The sequence below is a fragment of the Zalophus californianus genome, chromosome 10 (assembly GCF_009762305.2).
Source record: "Zalophus californianus isolate mZalCal1 chromosome 10, mZalCal1.pri.v2, whole genome shotgun sequence".
NCBI classification, from domain to species: Eukaryota; Metazoa; Chordata; class Mammalia; order Carnivora; family Otariidae; genus Zalophus; species Zalophus californianus.
In genome coordinates this window covers 47,950,196-47,971,964 of record NC_045604.1, presented here as the reverse complement: position 1 = coordinate 47,971,964, position 21,769 = coordinate 47,950,196, and the positions used below count along the sequence as shown (strand labels likewise).

Here is a 21,769-nt window from a genome sequence, read left to right as displayed (position 1 = left end):
AGGCTCATAAGAAAGTTTACGTATATCTCAATTAATTTTCATGGAAGTATCTCCTTGACATATTGTTTGACTTTAAAAACAGGTGTTATAGAATAGCAAGTTTAGTATTTTCTTTTCATGTAAAATCATGTATAATGTGTGTGTCTACATAAAAGGTTTCTGAAAGGATGATTTATGAAAAGCAGCAACAATTATCCCTGGTCACAGGATTTTGGAATCGTTTTTATATTTTTCTGAAGCTTGATTTAGCCTTTTTAATGAAACATGTAATATTTGGAAAAATCTGGGATAACAAAACTTTTTACACTTTATTGGGATAGAGTAAGTCTGCTTTTAGGAATTTTTCCTAAAAGATAATTGGACAAGTGTGCAAGATGCAAATATGAAAATAATTATAATATTTGTGACCATAAAGCAAAGGACACAGCCATAAATAGAGGATCAAGTAAATAAATTTATATGGAATAATTTGATAACTCTATAGCCAGTATATATGTTGATCCATATTTACTGACATGGAAAATTGTTTATGGTATGATAATAAAAAACTGGTTATAGAAATGACCTTATTTTTATATTAAATACAGGTATTTTTATGTGCATATGGGCAACAATGACTATGATAATTTTTTCTTTGCTTAACTGTATTTTTCAAAGTTTTCTATAGTATCCATTTTATTTCTCTTCTACCATTTAAAATGCTTGAGGGATGCCTGGCTGGCTTGGTTGGTAGAGCATGTGTCTCTTGATCTCGGGATTGTGAGTATGAGCCTGACACTGGGTATTGAGTTACATAAAAATAAAATCTTTAAAATAAAATGCTTGAAATTATGCTGTAGGATTTTTATTTTATGTGAGCTAAAGCTAAATATATGAGCTAAAGAATCGTAGGAATTTCTGGAGACCTGTGGCATTGTAGTATTGTGCAAGAATGATTTCTTGACTCTGGAAATGTTGGAAGCCTTTTTTTTGTTTTTTTTGGTTGCATCCTTTTTTAAAACTGGAAACTGATCTAAAAAATATTGTGACTTTTAATTCATTCAGTAATGTTATTTTTTTTTTACTATTTAAGTTTATATGTCTTATTTTGATATTTTGTTAGCCAGCATCCTAATAGTGTCTATTTATGTTGTATTTTATTTTCTATTAGGTTGTATCCAAGTTTCCAGAGGGCTTGCTTATTTCTAAACTGCTCAGAGAGTTTGAGGTGAGTATTTTCTTTTTCATCAACCATGGTTTTTTTATGTCTTATGTTTCTTGTGGTGGATAGAAATTTTGTGTCTATTCCTTGGATTCCCCCACCTATGCTCTAGAACTTCAACATTTTGTTTTGCATTTTGCTATCATTTTCTTTACTAAAAGAGTTAAGAATATGATCCTTTATAAGTACTTCATTATATATAGGATATCTTTACCATTTAATAGTATTATTAGAATAAAAGTTAATTTATTTTTAAAGTCTGACAATGCCAAGTGTCAGTGGGGATGTGGAAAAACAGAATATGTCATCCACTGCTCGTGGGACAAAATCCCTTTGGAACTTTGACAGTAGCAAGTAAAGTTGAAGACAAGCACCCCCAATGATCTAGCACTTCCACTTCTACATACATACTTTAGAGACACTCTTATGTGTGTGCACATGGAGATCTGCATAAGATGTGAACCTGGCAGCAGAATGAAAAACTGGAAGCAGATTAAACGACTGTCAATAGGAGAATGGATAAATAGAGATTGACATTTATGTGATGGAATAGTAGATAAAATGAACTAGGTTTATTCTGCAACATGGAATCATCATCTGTTTAGTGAAAAAATCACGTTGCAGAATGGTAATTTAGACACTGCCTTATATCCAATTTAAAAAAATGGTAAGATCTGTATACATGTTAGCTCTGTGCTAGGCTCTATTCTGAATGCCTTTCATGTTGTAATTCATTTGATTTTCATGATAGACTGAGGCACAGAGAAGTAACTTGCCTAAGGGTCAGATAGTAATGGGTGGAGTCAGGATTTGAACCCCAGGCAGCCTGGCTTCAGAATCCTAAATCTTAACTTCTGTGCCATGAAAACTGTCATATATTTCCAGATATAAACAGATTTTGTGAGCTACTACAGCATAATGGTTGATACATTAACCTGTATGTGCTGGTTTATAAATGATATGTAAAGTCAGGATAATATTACTTAAGAGAGTTTTGTGAAGTTTTAATGACTTAAAAATGAAATATTTAGAACAGTGCCTGCCACATAGTAAATTATGCAGTAAATATTAACTCTTAGAAGAAAGAAAGATTGAAAAGATAGGCATCATCCCCTGGATAGTGATGGAGAAAACTTAAGTTCCCATTGTTTTAAAAATATGAATCTTTTAGTGCCACACAGTTTATTTCAAATAGACTTAAAACAAGGGGTCTTGATTTTTTTTTTGATGAACCAGCAAATTAACTTACCTTATAATGAAATTCCAGAATAAAGTCTGTTAAAGAATGACTTAATTACCATAAAATTTATGGGTAAAATCAGTCTCCTATGCCAGATTCACAACTCAGAGTGAATAGTTTTATACCACAGTCAAATGTAGCTTGTAATAAAAGTTCAAGGTGTTAAGGTTACAAGTCAGCAATTCTGGAGAAGTTAAAACAAACCTTTTAATGTTATAGCAAAGCTCTTTGCTTTTCTTAGTAAAACAGGCAGAAATTCAACTTCATGATTAGAAGTATATAGGAAGTATAGATTTATTTTAACTTTTGTTCTAACTTGGAGAAACACTTGCTTAACCCTTTATTTATCCAGTGTGATGTAAAAGCTATACCTGTGGGATTTGCCCTCTTGAACTACCTGCTCAGTAGTTTGTCATTTGTTCAAAATGGCTTGTTCATTTGCTAATTGAAGGGAAGATAGTGCAGTGGCAGCATAGGTTTTGGTTTTTCCTGAGGCTCCACATAAAGACGGAAAAACTAGATAGCAAAACTAAAAATCCACTGACAATATCTACAACAAAATTGGGTAATATATTTTCTAAGAACAATTGTGTGGGGAGTAATTGCCAGCGGCCACAAGGTCTTCATGTTGCCAGTGTCTGTGTCAGGAGAAAACAGGGAAGCAGGGGAGCCAATTTCTGATGGATCTGGGAACAAAAAAGTTACAAAGTAACCATCAGATAATTCACTAGACAGTAGAGCAAGCCATTTTGAAAATAGCAACTGAAACTGGACAATATCAGTCTAATAGCAGAGAGTATCTCACGGTAAGGCTTGAATCAGACTGGAGCATTATAACCTCTGTGAATTCTTGAAATGGACAGGCCAGAGGTCCCTTCCAGGTAGGACCAGACAAGAGAAAAAAATTAAGCAGGACAGGGACCATAGAAAAAGAAGGGCTCAGATGTAAGTAGGATTAAGAGACGAGAGCCAGAATATTTCAAAAACAAGCTACTATATATGTATATATACAATTTTAAATTTGAGTGAAGTTGACCATATTACATTAGTTTCAGGTGTACTTCATGGCAGCTCAACGTTTAAATATGATGCTATTCTCACCACCAGTGTAGCTACCATCTGTTACCATACAGCACTATTACAATATCACTGACTATATTCCTTATGCTGTGCCTTTATTCCTGTGACTTATTCCTTCCATAACTGGAAGCCTGTATCTCCCACTCCCTTTCACCAATTGCTCATCCTCCCCATCCCCTGCCTTCTGGCAACCATCAGTTTGTTCTCTGTATTTACAGGTCTGATTCTGCTTTTTGTTTGTTTATTCATTTTTTAAAATATTCCACATATGAGTGAAGTCATGTGTTATTTGTCTTTCTCAGTCAGACTTATTTCACTTAGCATAGTACTCTCTAGGTCCATCCATGTCGTTGCAAATGGCAAGGTCCCATCCTTTTTATGGCTGTGTAATACTGTGTGTGTGTGTGTGTGTGTGTGTGTGTGTGTGTGTGTGTACGTACCACGTCTTCCTTATCCATTCATCTAATGGACTCTTAGGTTGCTTCCATTATTCTGGGTGTTGTAAATAATATTGTAGTAAACATAGGGGTGCATAAATTAAATAAATTAGTGTTCTCATTTTCTTTGGGTAAATTCCCAATAGTGAAATTATTGGATCATATGGTATTTCTATTTTTAACTTTTTGAGGAACTTCTGTGGGTGTACTACAATACTATATTTTTTAACAATATATGAAAATAGTAGAAGGAGGAGGTCTGAAGCAGAAAAGCCATCCAGAATGTTCTACAGATTAGGAAAATGAATTTAATGTAAGATATGCAACAGAAGAGGATCAGGGCCAAACTTCTTCATTGTGTTAAGAAAAAAAGAGAATAAGGAGAAGAATCATTTATCTATAGATAGTGAAAGCATGTCAGAAATGCATGCCCCTAATACAGATCAAAACTGAAGCCTGCTTTTTCAAAAAGATACGTTAAGAAAGTGATACAAAAAGATACATTAAGAAAGTTCTTTCATGAACAACATAAATCTGAAGTATATGAATTTGGAAATAAAGTGATAATAGATTGGGCAGAATTAGAAACAAAAGAAAAAAATCATTTCCAAAATGAAGACTAAACTACAAAGATGGCAAGAGCTAAAAATACAACAGATAATGCCCTCAGAAAAGAACAGGTAAATATGAGGAACATGTTGAAAATTAAAAGGAAATGAAGGAGGCACTGGGGATCTAGTCATAAAAAGTCTCTGTAAGATTTTTGAAATCTAGTGAGAAACTCAGGCACACAAATAAGATGATATGTCTGAGTAGCCTGTATTGGAACAATCTTGAAGATAAATATTATAAATTCTGGACAAAGTTTAAAAAACTCACTCTCTGAAGATACTAGATCAATATCTAAAAGTAGGCAGAAACTGGACAGGATTCAGCATCTGGAAGAGGGAATGACACTTTTATTTGCCTGGATTTCGGCCGGATGGCAGGCCCCATCCAATGGTTGGAATTTTGGATTTGGACAAAAACCAGAAGTTTATACTGCCTTGAAGAACCAAAGGATAGTGTTTAGAGCTACGTAAGCAGCTGAAAAAAGGGAAGAAATTTTAGGATGGAGAGAGCTACAGAGAAGGAGCACCAAATTCTGCACATAAATTCTTCCCAAATCTCTGGTTGACAGTTGAACTACACATGGTTGCAGCAAGGTCAAAGTAGCCTAGTAAGGCTAAAAGAACTGAATATATTTCAGCTGTTGACCATTACAGAGAGACAGAGTTTAAGTTCGGCCAAACTGCCTGCTAAAACAAAGCAAAAAGCAATCAGCTTAAAAGGAATATGAACAATTCCAGAGTCTTTTTAATATACCATTCATCATGTCCAGGATACAAACCAATTTACTAGATATCTGTTAAGAAACAAATATGATCCTTGGTGAAGAGAAAAAGTAATCAATGGAAATATTGGTGATGTAGATGTTGAAGTTAGAAAAAGGTTGTTTTTTAAAATATTTTATTTATTTGACAGAGAGAGACACAGCAAGAGAGGGAACACAAGCAGGGGGAGTGGGAGAGGGAGAAGCAGGCTTCCCGCCGAGCAGGGAGCCCGATGTGGGGTTTGATCTCAGGACCCTGGGGTCATGACCTGAGCCGAAGGCAGCCGCTTAACTGACTGAGCCACCCAGGCACCCCAGAAAAAGGGTTTTAAAAGAACTTTTATTGTCCTGTTAAAGAATATAAAGAAATATGTGTTCATATTGAATGAACAGATAACGGGTCTTACTGGAGAAAAAATATAAAAAAACAAGGTATTCTAGAAGTAAAAAAAAAATTCACTGCAGTATCTTAACAAGTTGGAAATGGTAGAAGAAAGCACCAGTGAACTTCAAGACAGATCAATAGAGATGGTTCAATCTGAAGAACAGAGAAAATAAATGAAAGATAAAAAAAGCAGAGTCTGAGAGACTGGTAGGACAATACCAGATGGTCTAATGTAGATGTAATTGGTGAGGAGAGAAAGAAAGGAGAGGATATAGGAAAATATTTGAAAAAATAATGGCTGAACATATTCCAAATTTTTGTGAAAGAAGTTTACAGATTTAAGAAGCCCAGATAACCTCACCCAGTGAATATAAAGAAAACTTTGCATCATAGTCAACTGCAGAAAACCAAAGATAATTAGAAAATTCTGAGAGCATCCAGCAAAAAATGATTTTCAGAGAAAATCCTGAAAGCAGTGAAAGAAATGCACACAGAGGAACAATGATACAAGTGATGGCTGACTTCTCATTAGAAACAATAATGACTAAAAGAGAGTGGAAGGATATCTTAAAAGTGCTCAAAGGAAAAACAATGTTAGGCCAATATTTTAGGCCAACAAAAGATACTTGATAGTATCTTTCAAGAATGAAAGTAAAAGACATGGGTGCCTGGGTGGCTTAGTCGTTAAGCATCTGCCTTCGGCTCAGGTCATGATCCCAGGGTCCTGGGATTGAGCCCCGCATTGGGCTCCCTGCTCAGCGGAAAGCTGCTTCTCCCTCTCCGACTCCCCCTGCTTGTGTTCCCTCTCTTGCTGTGTCTCTGTTAAATAAGTAAATAAAATCTTAAAAAAAAAAGTTTTCAAATGATCAAAAATTGCAAATTAATAGTAAGCAGCCCTGCACTATAAGAAATTCTAAAGAACATTCTTTAGGCTGAACAAAATGATGCTAGGTTCACTCAAATCTGCAGGAAGAATTGAAGAGCACAGGAAATGGTAAATGGGTATATATAAAAGACTTTCCTTTCATCACTTAAATATATGACTGCTTAAAGCAAAAATTATAACATTGTGTAATTGGGTTTGTAACATGTAGATATGTGGATGTAATACACACGAAAACCATAGCATAATGAGTGGAGTACATGGAGCTATAGGTTGTAAGGCTCTTTATATTTTATGTGAGGTAGTTCTATACATCTTTAACTGAAAAATTAAGGATGTATAAAACAGCCATAAAAATGCAGAGTTGCAGCTATTAAGCCAGTAGAGAAATTAAAATGGAATTATACAAAAATAGTAAACCCAAAGGAAGATAGGGTGTAGTGTTTAGTGTTTAGGGTTTAGTGTTCAGCTGTCTTGCTGGAAAGACAATGGAACAAGGTTTAGAGGAATAGAATACAGATGGGATCAGAAGAAATTAAATAGAAAAATAGTGGGGTGCCTGGGTGGCTCAGTCAGTTAAGCATCTAACTCTTGATTCCAGCTCAGGTCTTGATCTCAGGGTTGTGAGTTCAAGCCCCATGCTGGGCTCCACACTGAGCATGGAGCCTACTTAAAAAAAGGGCAAAATGGTAGCTGTAAATCCAGTTATCTTAATTTCACAAATGTAAGTGGGTGAAATATTAGAATTAATGAAATTATGAGACCAGATGTAGAGGCAAGATGCAACTAGATGACATTAACAAGAAACATACTGTAAATATAAAGACAGAGACTGAAAGTAAAAGATGAATAAGACAGTAAATAAGCATAAAAGAACTGAATTAAAAAAATTCAGATAAAACAGTTCAAGGCAATATGTATTATCAGAGGACCATTTGGTAAAGGATCAATTCTTAGGAAGGGCAAAGGATCAATTCTTAGGAAGATACACTATTTAAATGTGTATTTATCTAATATTTTAAAATAAATGATCCAAAAATTGACAAAATAATGAATTCCATAAACAGATTTTGTTTTTCCAGCAATTAATAGGATAGCTAAAAAATGCATAAGGACATAGAAAGTCTTAACCACTCTCTCTACCATCTTGGTCTATTTTATAGAACACTAGACTCAACACTGCAGAATACACTTTCTGTTCAAGTACATATGGGACATTTGCCAAGATAGAACATTTGGTTGGCTATAGAATTAAGTCTTAACAAATTTCAAAATATTGAGATCTTAGAGTATGTTTTCTGATTAAGAAGGGATTAAATTACAAATCAAACAGTAAATTATTTAAGTATTAGCCTTTCAGATAATTTGGAAATTAAACACCGTTTTTCAAGTAATTATTAGGGAAATTAGAAAATATTTCCAACTGAATGATAATGAAAATACAACATATCAAAATCTGTGAGATGTAGCCAGAACATTCCTCACAAGGGAAATTATAACTCTGAAATGCCTAAATTAGAAAAGAAGAAAGATATAAAATCATCATTGACCTTAAGGGTTTACCTTAAGCAGACTAGAAAAAGAAGGGCAAAGTAAGCTCTAAACAAGTAGGAGGAATGAAATGACAAAGCTAAGGATAGAAACCAATAAATTAACAATTAAGAGAAAATTAAAGCCAAATGTTGATTCTTTGAAAGTTCACCAAAAGTGGTGAACCACTAGATCCTTAAAAAAAAAAAAGACAAATCTCAGTATCATGAAAGAAAGATTTTGTCATTATAGATCCTACAGATCTAAAATGACGATAAGGGAATATTATAAACAACTGTGCCAATCATTTGATAACTTAGATGAAATGGACAAATTTCCTAAAAGACACAAATTGAACCTGAAGAGAAGTAAAACTGTCTTTATTTGTAGGAAACATGGTTGTCTACATAGGATATATTAAGGAATCCATGAAAAAGCTACTCAGACTAACAAGTGAATTTACTAAGGCCAAAGATACAGGTTAATATTTGAAAAATCTGTTACATTTCCATATAAAGGCAGAAAACAATTTGAAAAAGAAATTTAAAAATTTCTGTTTACAATAGTGTCAAACTTAAGTAACTTGAAAATAAGATTAACAAAGAAATGTAAGACATCTACATCAAAAACTACTAAACATAGCTGAGAGAAATGCAAGAGGACTTAGCTGTAACACATTCATGGGTGAGAAGTCTCAATATTATTATTATGCTCTAGATTCATTACATTTTTCATCACAATTCCTGCAGGCTATTTGTAAACATTGAAAAATGCATGAATTTGTCATATAGGAGCATACATGAAGAGATCCACTCATATGCACTCAAGTGATTTTTGACAGAGGTGCCAAAGGAATTAAATGGTGAAAGGAACATCTGTTCAGCAAATGATGCTGGAACAACTGAATATCCATAAAGGAAAAAAATGAACCTCAACCCCAACCTCATACCATGTACAAAAGTTAATTTGAGATATATCATAAATCCAAATGAAAAAGTTAAAAATTAAAGCACCTAGAAGAAAACACATTTTCACAACCTGGGGATAATGAGTTTCTTAGGACATAGAAAGCAATAATCATTTAAAGGAAAATTAATGAGACTTTATTAAAATTATATTTAGGAGACTACTTAAAAATTAATAGGCAGATCACAGACTAGGAAGAAATATTTACAATCGTACATCTAAAAAAAGACTTAAATCCAGAATACATAACATTTTATAATTACAGAAAGCCAGACAACTCCATTAAAAAAAATTGCAAAAAGATCTGAACAGTTTGCAAATGCAGATATGTGAGTGATTAATAGCACAAAGCACAAATGTAAACTCTCATACATTTTTGATGCAAGTATAAAATGGTACAACTACTTTGGAAAATGTTCTCTTTCTTATAAAGTAATTATAATATAATTTACCCCTTTGACCCAGGATTATACTCTTATTTTCCAAGAGAAATCAAAGCCTGTGTCCCCCCCAAAAGACTTGTACATAATATTTATAATAGCTTTATACTTAATTGCCAAAACTGAAAACAACCCTATTATTCACCAATGGGAAAATGAATAAAGAAATTATGGTATATTTTTACAATGAAATACTTATTCATCATTAAGAAATAAGCTAATACATGAACCAACATGGATGAATCTGAGAAACACTCGCTGTTGAATGAAGCCTCACACAGAACAGTGCTGTAGGATGTCTTCCATGTGAAGTGCTTGCTGAACTGATGGAAATGTTCTGTATATTGAACAGGGCTTTGGGTTACACAGTTTTGCCTTTTTTTTTTTTTTGCACACAGTTGTTTATAGCACCTTTATTCATAATTGTGAAAACTTGGAAGTGATTAGAATGTGCTTCAGTAGGTGAATGGGTAAATAATGGTATATCCAAACAATGGAGTATTCAGCTCTAAAAAGAAATGAACTGTAGGTCCATTTCTTGGTTTATCTCTTCTACTCTAAAGATTTTTAAGTGTCATTTATATATATATACTTAAAAGTTTGAAATATTTCCAGGTCTGACATATTTTCTGAGGCTGAGTCACATCATGAGCTTCCTAAAGAATACAGTCAATGATGTGCCCACTAAAATACCAATTTACACAGTTTTGCTTTTATCAAAGTTAATTGGTAGGCTTAAGTTTTAAATGTTTCACTGTATGTCACTTTTACCTTAAAAAACTAACATATTGAACTCAGTTAATGTGCGTGCTAACTCATTTTGGGGTGAAGGGTACTGATGTTGGGAGGTTACTCTGAAAATGTATAAAAAAGATAAGATGGATTGGTAGGTAGATGGATGGATAGATGATAAAACAAATATAGCAGAATACCAATAATTATATCACTGAGGTGGTAGATGTTCATTGTCCAAGTCTTTAACCTTTTGTTGTATTTGAAAATATTTTTTTAAAGATTTTATTTATTTGACAGAGAGAGACACAGTGAGAGAGGGAACACAAGCAGGGGGAGTGGGAGAGGGAGAAGCAGGCTTCCTGCTGGAGCAGGACCCTGGGATCATTACCTGAGCCAAAGGCAGACGTTTAACGACTGAGCCATCCAGGTGCCCTCCCTCTTTTTAAAGATTTTATTTATTTATTTATTTATTTATTTATTTATTTATTTATTTATTTATTGACAGAGAGGTATTTGAAATTTTTCATAAGAATATGTGAGGAAAAAATGAACAAAGGCAAAGATTTAAGAGAAAGTAACAGACTTGGAAAACATGCGAAGAAGAGCCAACGTATAAATAAAACTGAAGACTGGAACAGAACAAATACTGAAAGCTATAGTTTGAGTGAACTTTACTGAAATGGAAGATTTGAAACTATGTATTGAAAGAACACATGACATATCTGAGAATGTTCACCAGAAAGACCCACATCAAATTATTGGACTTAAAAAAAAAATCCTTTGGGCATCTAAACAAAAAGAGCAAGTGACTTATAAGGGAGACAGAATGAGGTTATGGGTATCTTCACAGCAGTATTTTATGCTAGAAGGAAAGGGAGTAACCTATTTCATATACTCAAAGGAAAAAATATAGGCCAAGGATTTTATAGCTAGCAAAATTAACCTTCAACTATAGAGCGCCAGAGAAGCTGTTATCACCATGCAAGGATTCAAGAACTCTTGTTCCCTTGAGTCCATCTCAAGGAGTCTACTGGAGAATGAACTTCAGAAAACTAGAATTGTTGAGAGATAGTGACAAAAGAACTGACAATGAGTGCTACTTGTAAAGCTAAGACCAAATGAGGGTTAGAAGGAGAGAATATAGTATGTAATGGCAATATAGTCTGACAATGTAGATAAAGAACAATGCCACAAAATGATAAGGGGTCAGCGTAGGCAAAAAATTTTAGTTGCTTTTATTATATTGATAGTGGTAATGTTAGTACTGTTAATCAATTTTGAGACTGTTGTGTAATGTGGTATGGGGCATATTAATAATTATGACATATGTGGAAGCAATTATGGGATAATTTTAATTGTATAAACATATTATAATATAATATATTCCAGGAATATCATATCATTTGGCATGATAGATGAACCTGGAATATCTTATCATTCCAGACTAATAAGGAGGCTATTAAAGACTGGGTTCACATCAGAAGGGCTTAGGAATCCGCTTGAAGAGTTATTTCAGGTATCAGTCATGATAATACGTGCAGTGGTTTGAAGTTCATCAAATATGTTTAATTCTGTGAGTTCTTATGATATTAAAAACTGGTCATCTTAGAGGATGTTAGAGAACCAATTTATTTTCTTGAAAAATGATAAAGAGCGAATCACTTATCCTGGCTTTGCTAAATGAACTGGTATGACTGGGTAACCAGGTAGCAGATGAGGGGAGCATACCTATATAATGTTCCAACTAAGTAACAAAAAAGAATTGATAGAATTTCACTATGTTAAAACCCTTAATAAAATAGTGGATCTAGGTATGGACCAGGAATGCCTCCAGACACCACCAAAAAAGAGACAACCAGACATTATGTGCCTCTTTATAAACACAGCATCACTTGAAGTCATAGAGCATGAGTCTGACCAAGCCTTTGATCCAGCTACCAATGCAGAAAATAGTTTTTGCACTAGAGTATGTCATCTGCAAAATCCACACGGTGAGGAGATGAAATCATGTAATAGGATATATTCATATATTAGAGGGCATAAATTTAAACTCTAAGTTAAAATTGAGTTGGAGGTGGAAGAGAGAAATGAAGGAGAGTGGGAGTAGAAATACATCAATTACTTCTTTGCTTATGGTTGGGAGTCTGTAAAGCTGGAGACATAACAAAGGAATTAGGAAGAAATATATCTGACATATCAGTCAGTGGACAAAACCAACTTAATACTGATTCTCAGAATCACAAAGCAAAACTCAGCTGTGTCATGTACTGATATGGGATTATCTCTGTATTGACTGAAAAATGTACAACAGATATAGTCTATTCTGCTGAAGCATGATGTGTGTTTAGATTTTGACAGTTTCTAGATAGTTACTCAAGCAACTGAGGATGATGGTTAATGCAAGAAACTTGGAATGATTGGTTCCCTCCAGGGACGTGATCTCCTGGGCCACTGAAGGATGGGAGTGGGTCAGAGACTTAGTTTTGCTGTATACTTTTTTGAGACTCCTAAATATCATGTATTAAAAAAATTCATGAGGGGCACCTGGGTGGCTCAGTCGTTGGGCGTCTGCCTTCGGCTCAGGTCATGATCCCAGGGTCCTAGGATCAAGCCCTGCATTGGGCTCCCTGCTCAGCGGGAGGCCTGCTTCTCCCTCTCCCACTCGCCCTGCTTGTGTTCCCTCTCTTGCTGTGTCTCTCTCTGTCAAGTAAAATAAAATAAAATAAAAATGCTTTAAAAAAATTAATGAAATCCTTCCCAGCCTAGTCTTGTGTTTGACTGACTTGCATATTCATAGTACTAGGCCCTTTACAGAGAAGATAAACCATTAAAGAGACTAACAGACATAAAAAGAAAAGAAGCCATGATACGTAATGTGCAAAGAAGTAGAGATACAAGTCTCATTCACCATCATCCTTCCCCTTTTTTCTACCAAACTTTTCTCTCTCGGGATATTCATGACTAGCTATAGATGTGATATTAACAACCCTTTAAAACCATGACTTGGCTGATGCTGGGCCCCCGTTTTCCAAGTGTCTTGGAGAAGTGATAAAGAGTTGAATTGGGTCTCATAGTGTCCATGAACAAGAAGGTATACAGCAGTCCCGTCCTCTGTCAGGAGTTAGTTCTTTCAGAGTGTTTGCCTCTGTGTGCCTGTCAGTTTTCCCCAAGGTGATTAAGTCAGAGCAAGTGTTTATTTCCTATTCTAGTTGGACGAACAGAAAAATAATTATGTTTAGCTCAACTGCTTTACCTTGGTTAGGAAGACAGAAGTTTAAGAATTTGAACACTTTAATGGGGGATCTCACTAACAAGGGCAAACTTCCAATTCATTGTGCAGTTTAAACCAAACATATTTCATATAAATCCCATATATATTTTTTCTATATTTGGTATAATTTTCCTTCTTTTGCAAGGCAAGAAAATCAAACAATACTGTAGGAGATACACTGACACCTGCTTATTAATCTCAACATCTAGGGTGAAATCATAAAATTTTAAGGAAATATTTTAAAATAGTATTACTTTATTGCATGTTGAAGGTGGTAGTGAATTCCTTATCTGAAAATAAATAGCCAGTTTTATTATGACTTTTGTATTTTGTGCATTCCTCCCCCCTTTTTTAAGACTTTTGCTTTATAATCAAATATTGTTAAAAATGAGAGGTAAAAAGCCCTCCTAATTTTCACTTCAATTTACCATATGCTTTAAAAGGAACTTGAAACTGGCCTGGAAGGGACTGTAGGTGTCAAGGTAACTCACATATTGACTAAGTCCAAATTAAGGGGCATTGTTTAAGGGCATCTGTATATGTTATATTCCTTCTATCTAATGTTTTATGTTATTTATTTTTTTTGATAGATAATCTTTAAAGAGCAACTTTCACCAAAAAAATTGGGCTTCTTAAATGTGACAGAACTTGTTGGAGCTCTTAGTGACATTCTCCGTGTTGAGTTCAGGGAAGGAGAACAAGACTTACTGGTGTTTGATGCCGATATGAAGCCACTACCACCTGGTGAGTTGAATCACAATTTGATGCAAACCTGATTTTGTAAAAATTGAAGTATAGTTGACATACAGTTATATTACTTTTAGGTGTACAACACAGTGATTTGACCGTTCCATACATTATGCTGTGCTCACCATGATAAATGTAGTTGCATTTTGTCACCATACAATGTTATTGCAATATGATTGACTGTATTCCCTATGCTGTATTTTTCATTCCTGTGACTTATTTATTTTATAACTGGAGGTTTGTACCTCTTAATATTCTTCACCTTTTTTGCCTATCCCCCCACCACTGCCCTCCCTTCTGACAGCTATCAGTTCTCTGTATTTATGATTGTTTCCATTTTGTTTGTATTGATTTTTAGATTTCACATATGAGTGAAATCATATTGTGTTTGTCTTTCTCTGCCTGACTTATTTTACTTAGCATAATACCCTCTAGGTTTATCCATGTTGTCTCAGATGACAAGATTTCATTTCTTTTTATAGCTGACTAATATTCCATTGTATATATACTAGGACTTTATGTGGATAGACACTTAGGTTGCTTCCATAACTTGGCTATTGTAAATAATACTGCAATAAATATAGGAGTGCATATATCTTTTTGAATTAGTGTCTTCATTTTCTTTGGTTAAATACCCAGTAGTGGAATTTTACTGGATCGTATGTTATTTTTATTTTTAATGTTCTTTTTTTTTTTTTTTTGGAAACTTTACACTATCTTCCACAGTGGTTGCACCAATTTACATTCCCACCAACAGTGCACAAGGGTTCCCTTTTCTCCATATCCTTGCCAACACTTGTCTATTTCTTATCTTGATACTAACCATTCTGATAGGTATAAGGTGATTTCTCACTGTGGTTTTAATTCTGCGTTTCCCTCATGATTAACAATATTTAGCATCTTTTTTTTTTAGCATCTTTTATGTGTCTATTGCCCATTTGTATGGCTTCTTTCAAAAAATGTCTATTCAGATTTTCTGCCCATTTTTATTTGGATTATAACTTTTTTTTGGTATTGAGTTGTAGAAGTTTTGTATGTATTTTGGATATGAACCCCTTATTGGATATATCATTTGCAAATATATTCCCCCATTCAGTAAGTTGTCTTTTCATTTCGGTTTCCTTTGTTGTGCAAAAGTTCTTTAGTTTGGTGTAGTCCCAATAGTTTATTTTATTTTGATTTCCCCTGCCAGAGGAGACATACTTGGAAAAATGTTGGTAAGGCTGATGTCTAAGAGATTACTGCCTATGTTTTCTTTTAGGAGCTTTATGGTTTGAGGTCTCACATTTGGATATTTGAGTTTGTTTTTGTGTATGGTGTAAGAAAGTGGTCCAGTTTAATTCTTTTGCATGTAGCTGCCCAGCTTATTGAAAAGACTTTCTTTTCCCCATTGTATATTCTTGCCTCCTTTGTTATAGATTAATTGAACATATAAGCATGGGTTTATTTCTGTGCTCTCTGTTCAGCTGATCTATGTGTCCATTTTTGTGCCAGTCCTATACTGTTTTGATTATCACAGCTTTGTAGTATGTCTTGAAATCTGGAATTGTGATACCTCTGACTTTGTTCTTTTTCAAGATTGCTCTGGCTATTCAGGATCTTTTGTGGTTCCACATAAATTTTAGGATTATTTGTTTAGTTCTGTGAAAAATACTGTTGGTATTGGATCACCTGGGTGGCACAGTCAGTTAAGCAACCGACTGTTGGTTTTGGCTCAAGTCATGCTCTCAGGGTCATGAGATTGAGCTCTGCATCAGGCTCCTTGCTCAATGGGAAGTCTGCTTGGGATTCTCCCTCTCCCTCTGCCCCTCCTCTCTTTCTCTTTGAAATAAATCTTTAAAAAAATACTGTTGATATTTTGATAAGAATTGGATTGAATCTATAGATTCCTTTGGGTAGTGTTGACATTTTAACAATATTGGTTCTTCTAATCCATGAACATGGTGTATCTTTTCATTTGTGTCATCCTTAATTTCTTTCATTGGTATTTTATAGTTTTCAGAGTACAGGTCTTTTATTTGGTTAAATTTATTCCTAAGTATTTTGGTTTTTGTTTTTTGGTGCAATTGTAAATGAGATTGTTTTCTTAATTTCTCTTTGAGCTACTTCATTATCAGTGTACATGCAACAGATTTCTTTATATTAATTTTGTATCCTATAACTTTGCTGAATTCATTCAAATAGATTTTTGGTGGAGTTTTTAAGGTGTTCTGTATATAGTATCATGTTATTTGCAAATAGTGACAGTCTTATGTCTTATCAATTTTTTTTTTTTTCTGATTGCTGTAGCTAGGACTTCCAGTACTGTGTTGAATAAAAATGGCAACAGTGGACATCCTTGTCTTGTTCCTGAGAGCAAAAGCTTTCACTTTTTCACTATTGAGTATGATGTTAGCTGTGGGTTTGTCATATATGGCCTTTATTATGTTGAATTATGTTCCCTCTATATCTACTTTGTTGAGAATTTATCATGAACAGATGTCGAATTTTGTCAAAAGCTTTTTCTGAATCGATTGAGGCAACCATATGTTTTTTAACTTTCATTTTGTTAATGTGATTTATAATTGATTGATGTGTGGATATTGAACCATTCTGGCATTCCTAGAATAAATCCCGCTTGGTTGTGGTAAATGATCCTTTAATGTATTGTTGAATTTGGTTTGCTAATACTTTGTTGAGGATTTTTGCCTTGTATGTTCATTAGGGATGTTGACCTGTAGTTTTCTTTTTTTGGTAGGGTCTTTGGTTTTGGTATCAGGGCAGTTCTGGCTCAGAATAAATTTGGAAGCTTTCTTTCCTCTTTTATTTTTTGGAGTCATTTGAAAGAGTAGGTATTAAGTCTTCTTTATTTAAATGTTTGGTAGAATTCACCTGTGAAGCCATCTGGTCCTGTACTTTTATTTCTTGGGAATTTTTTGATTACTAATTCAATTTTGTTACTAGTAATTGGTCTGTTTATATTTTCTATTTCTTCCTGATTCAGTTTTGGAAGATTGTATGTTCCCAGGAATTACCCATTTCTTCTAGGTTGTCCAGTTTGTTGGCATATAATTTTGTGTAGTATTCTTTTAGAGTTCTTTGTATTTTCATGGTGTTGGTTTGTTTTTTGTTTCATTTTTGAAATTGTTTGAATCCTTTTTTTTTCTTAATGAATCGGCTAAAAATGTATGAGTTTTGTTTATCTTTTCAAAGAACCAGCTCTTGGTTTCTTTGATCTTCTCTATTACATTTTTGTTTTTTTTTAATTTTTATTTTTTTAAATTTTATTATGTTAATCACCATACATCACATCATTAGTTTTTGATGTAGTGTTCCATGATTCATTGTTTGTGTATAACACCCAGTTTTTTTATTGAATTTTTTTATTATGTTAATCACCATACATTATATCATTAGTTTTTGATGTAGTGTTCCATGATTCACTGTTTGCGTATCACACCCAGTACTCCATTCAGTACGTGCCCTCTTTAATACCCATCACCAGGCTAACCCATCCCCCCACCCCCTCCCCTCTAGAACTCTCAGTTTGTTTCTCAGAGTCCATAGTCTCTCATGGTTCGTCTCCCCCTCCGATTTGCACCCCTTCATTTTTCCCTTCTTGCTATCTTTTTTTTTTTTTTTAACATATAATGTATTATTTGTTTCAGAGGTACAGGTCTGTGATTCCACAGTCTTACACAATTCACAGCGCTCACCATAGCACATACCCTCCCTAATGTCTATCACCCAGCCACCCCATCCCTCCCACCCCACCCCCACTCCAGCAATCTTCAGTTTGTTTCCTGAGATTAAGAATTCCTCATATCAGTGAGATCATATGATACATGTCTCTCTCTGATTGACTTATTTCGCTCAGCATAATACCCTCCAGTTCCATCCATGTCACTGCAAATGGCAAAATTTCATTCCTTTTGATGGCTGCATAATATTCCATTGTGTATATATACCACATCTTGTTTATCCATTCATCTGTCGATGGACATCTTGGCTCTTTCCATAGTTTGGCTATTGTAGACTTTGCTGCTATAAACATCGGGGTGCACGTACCCCTTCGGATCCCTACATTTGTATCTTTGGGGTAAATACCCAGGAGTGCAATTGCTGGGTTGTATGGTAGTTTTATTTTCAACTTGTTGAGGAACCTCCATACTGTTTTCCAGAGTGGTTGCACCAGCTTGCATTCCCACCAACATTGTAGGAGGTTTCCCCTTTCTCTGCATCCCCGCCAACATCCATCGTTTCCTGACTTGTTAATTTTAGCCATTCTGACTGGTGTGGGGTGGTATCTCATTGAGGTTTTGATTTGGATTTCCCTGATGCCGAGCGATGTTGAGCACTTTTTCATGTGTCTGTTGGCCATTTGGATGTCTTCTTTGCAGAAATGTCTGTTCATGTCTTCTGCCCATTTCTTGATTGGATTGTTTGTTCTTTGGGTGTGGAGTTTGTTAAGTTCTTTATAGATTTTGGATACTAGCCCTTTATCTGATATGTCATTTGCAAATATCTTCTTCCATTCTGTCGGTTGTCTTTTGGTTTTATTGACTGTTTCCTTTGCTGTGCAAAAGCTTTTTATCTTGATGAAATCCCAATAGTTCATTTTTGCCCTTGCTTCCCTTGCCTTTGGCTATGTTTCTAGGAAGAAGTTGCTGTGGCTGAGGTCGAAGAGGTTGCTGCCTGTGTTCTCCTTTAGGATTTTGATGGACTCCTGTCTCACATTTAGGTCTGTTGCTTTTTAATCTCCATTTCATTTATCTCTATTCTCACCTTTATTTCCTTTCTCCTCCTAACTTTGGGATTTGTTCTTTTTCTAGCTCCATTAAATGTAAGTTTAAATTGTTTAGTTGAGATTTTTCTTTTTTCTTGAGGTAAGGCTGTATCCTTATAAAGTTCCCTCTTAGAACTGCTTTTGCTGCATCACAAAGGTTTTGGATCATTGTGTTTTCATTTTCATTTGTCTCCATGTATTTTTTTCATTTCCTTTTTGATTTCTTCATTGATTCATTGGTTGTTTAATAGCATGTTGTTTAGCATCCACGTGTTTGTGTTTTTTGCAATTTTGTCTTGTACTTGATTTCTAGCTTCATACTGTTGTGTTTGGAAAAGATGTTTGATATGGTTTCAGTTTTCTTAAATTACTGAGTCTTGTTTTTGGCTTGATCTATCCTGGAGAATGAAAAGAACTTGAAAAGAATGTGTATTCTGTTTTTGGATGTAATGTTATGTGAATATTTGTTAAGTCTATCTGGTCTAATGTGTTGTTCAAAGCTATTGCTTATTTTCTGTTTGAGTGATCTGTTCATTGATGTAAGTGGGTGTTCAAGTCCCCTACTATTTCTCCCTTTATGTCTTCTAATATTTGCTTAATGTATACAGGTGTTCCTATGTTGGTTGCATAGATGTTTACAAGGGTTATATTTTCTTGTTGAATTGATCTCTTTATCATTATATAATGCCTTTATTTGTCTCTTGTTACAGTTTTTGTTTTAAAGTCTACTTTGTCATATTGCTACCTTGGCTTTTTTTTTTTTTTTTACTTCTATTTGCATAGTATATGTTTTTCCAGCCCTTTACTTTCAGTATGCATGTGTCTTTAGGTCTGAAGTGAGTCTCTTGTAAGGCAGCATATAGATGTCTTTTTTTTTTTTTTAATTCATTCAGTTACCCTATGCCTTTTTTTTTTTTAAAGATTTTATTTATTCATTTGAGACACAGAGATACAGAGAGAGAGAGAGAGAGAGAAAGCATGAGCAGGGAGAGAGGCAGAGGGAGAGGGAGAAGAAGGCTCCCCGCTGAGCCAGGAGCCCGACGTGGGGCTTGATCCCAGGGCCCCGGGATCATGACCTGAGCTGAAGGCAGATGCTTAACCATCTGAGCCACCCAGGTGCCCCTACCCTGTGCCTTTTGACCGGAGCTTTTAGTGCATTTACATTTAAAGCAATTATTGATAAGTATATATTTAATGCCATTTTGTTAATTGTTTTCTGATTCTTTTTATGGTTCTTTGTTCCTTTCTTCTCTTTATCTTTGTGATTCGATATTTTCTTTAGTGTTATGCCTGGATTCCTTTCTTTTCCTTTTTTTTTTTGCATATCTGTTAATAGGTTTTTGTCGTTACCATGAGGTTTATATATAATATCCTATGTATGTAGCAGTCTATTTTATATTTTTAGTTGGTGGTTGCCGAAGTTTGAACACATTCTAAAAACACAAAAGTTTTACTACCTCCCCCCCCAAGTTTTGTGTATTTAGTGTCATATTTCATATCTTTTTATTTCCTGGCCCTTAACTAATTTTTTGGATATTGATTTTACTATGTTTGTCTTTTAACCTTTCATATTAGTTTTATAAGAGATTGATTTACTACCTTTACTATATGTTTGCTTTATGAAATTTTTTCTTTTCATAATTTTTTTTCTAATTATGGCCTCTTCTTTTCCACTTAGTCCCTTTAACATTTCTCATAAGTCTCTTATAGTGGTGATGAACTCCTTTAACTTTTGTTTGCCTGGGAAACTATTTCTTCTTAAATTCTGAATGATAACTTTGTGGGGTATTCTTGGTTATAGGGTTTTTTCCTTTCATCACTTTGAATATATCATGCCATTCCCATCACAGCTGATACTCCTATCGGGTTTCCTTGTATGTAACATGTTGCTTTTCTGTTGCTGATTTTTAGATTCTCTACCTTTAATTTTTGACATTTTAACTAATTTGTATCTTGGTGTGGACCTCCCTAGATTCATCTTGTTTGGGATTTTTGTGATTCCTGGACTTGGATGTCTGTTTTCTTACCCAGGTCAGAAAAGTTTTCAGCTATTATTTTTTCAAGTTATTTCTCTGCCCTTTTCTCTCTCTCTCTTTGGGACCCCTGTAGTGTGAATGTTAGAATGCCTGATATTGTCTCAGAGATCCCTTAACTTATCCTCATCTGAAAAAATATTTTTTCTGTTCAGCATGGGTGCTTTCCATTACTCTGTTTTCCAGATTGCTGATTCATTCTTCTGTACCTGCTGATCTGCTGTTGATTCCCTCTAATGTATTTTGCATTTCAGTTATTGTATTCTTCAGCTTTGATTGGTTATTTTTAATATTATCTGTCTCTTTGTTGAAGTTTCTCTGAGTTCATACACTCTTCTCTGGAAGTCAAGTGAGCGTCTTTATGATTATTATCTTGAACTCTTTATCAGATAGGTTGTTCATTACCATTTGGTTTAGTTCTTTTTTGAGGTTTTGTCTTATTCTTTCATATGGGGCATATTCCTCTCTCTCCTCATTTTGTTTGACTCTCTGTGTTTGTTTCTATAAATTAGGTGGAAAACTACTTCTAGACTTGAAGGAATTGCCTTGTGTAGGAACATACCCTGTATAGACTGTATGTGTCTGGCAGCTTTGGTCGGTTGGCTGGAGCTTAGTGCATGCAGGCTGGGTGTCCCAGGGCACTTGCTTTAGGACCACTCTGGTGTGATGGCTGGAGCTGAAGTG

The 21,769-nt window shown here is 34.6% G+C and overlaps 1 protein-coding gene across 1 annotated transcript in view; it reads left to right on the top strand.

The window, feature by feature from the left end:
- Positions 1-21,769, top strand: part of TDRD5 (tudor domain containing 5) — a 94,491-nt gene that overhangs the window by 25,364 nt on the left and 47,358 nt on the right. Inside the window, 2 exon segments of the mRNA XM_035722342.1 lie at positions 1,151-1,207; positions 14,131-14,284. Of these exon segments, the coding sequence (XP_035578235.1) occupies positions 1,151-1,207; positions 14,131-14,284 (211 nt within the window).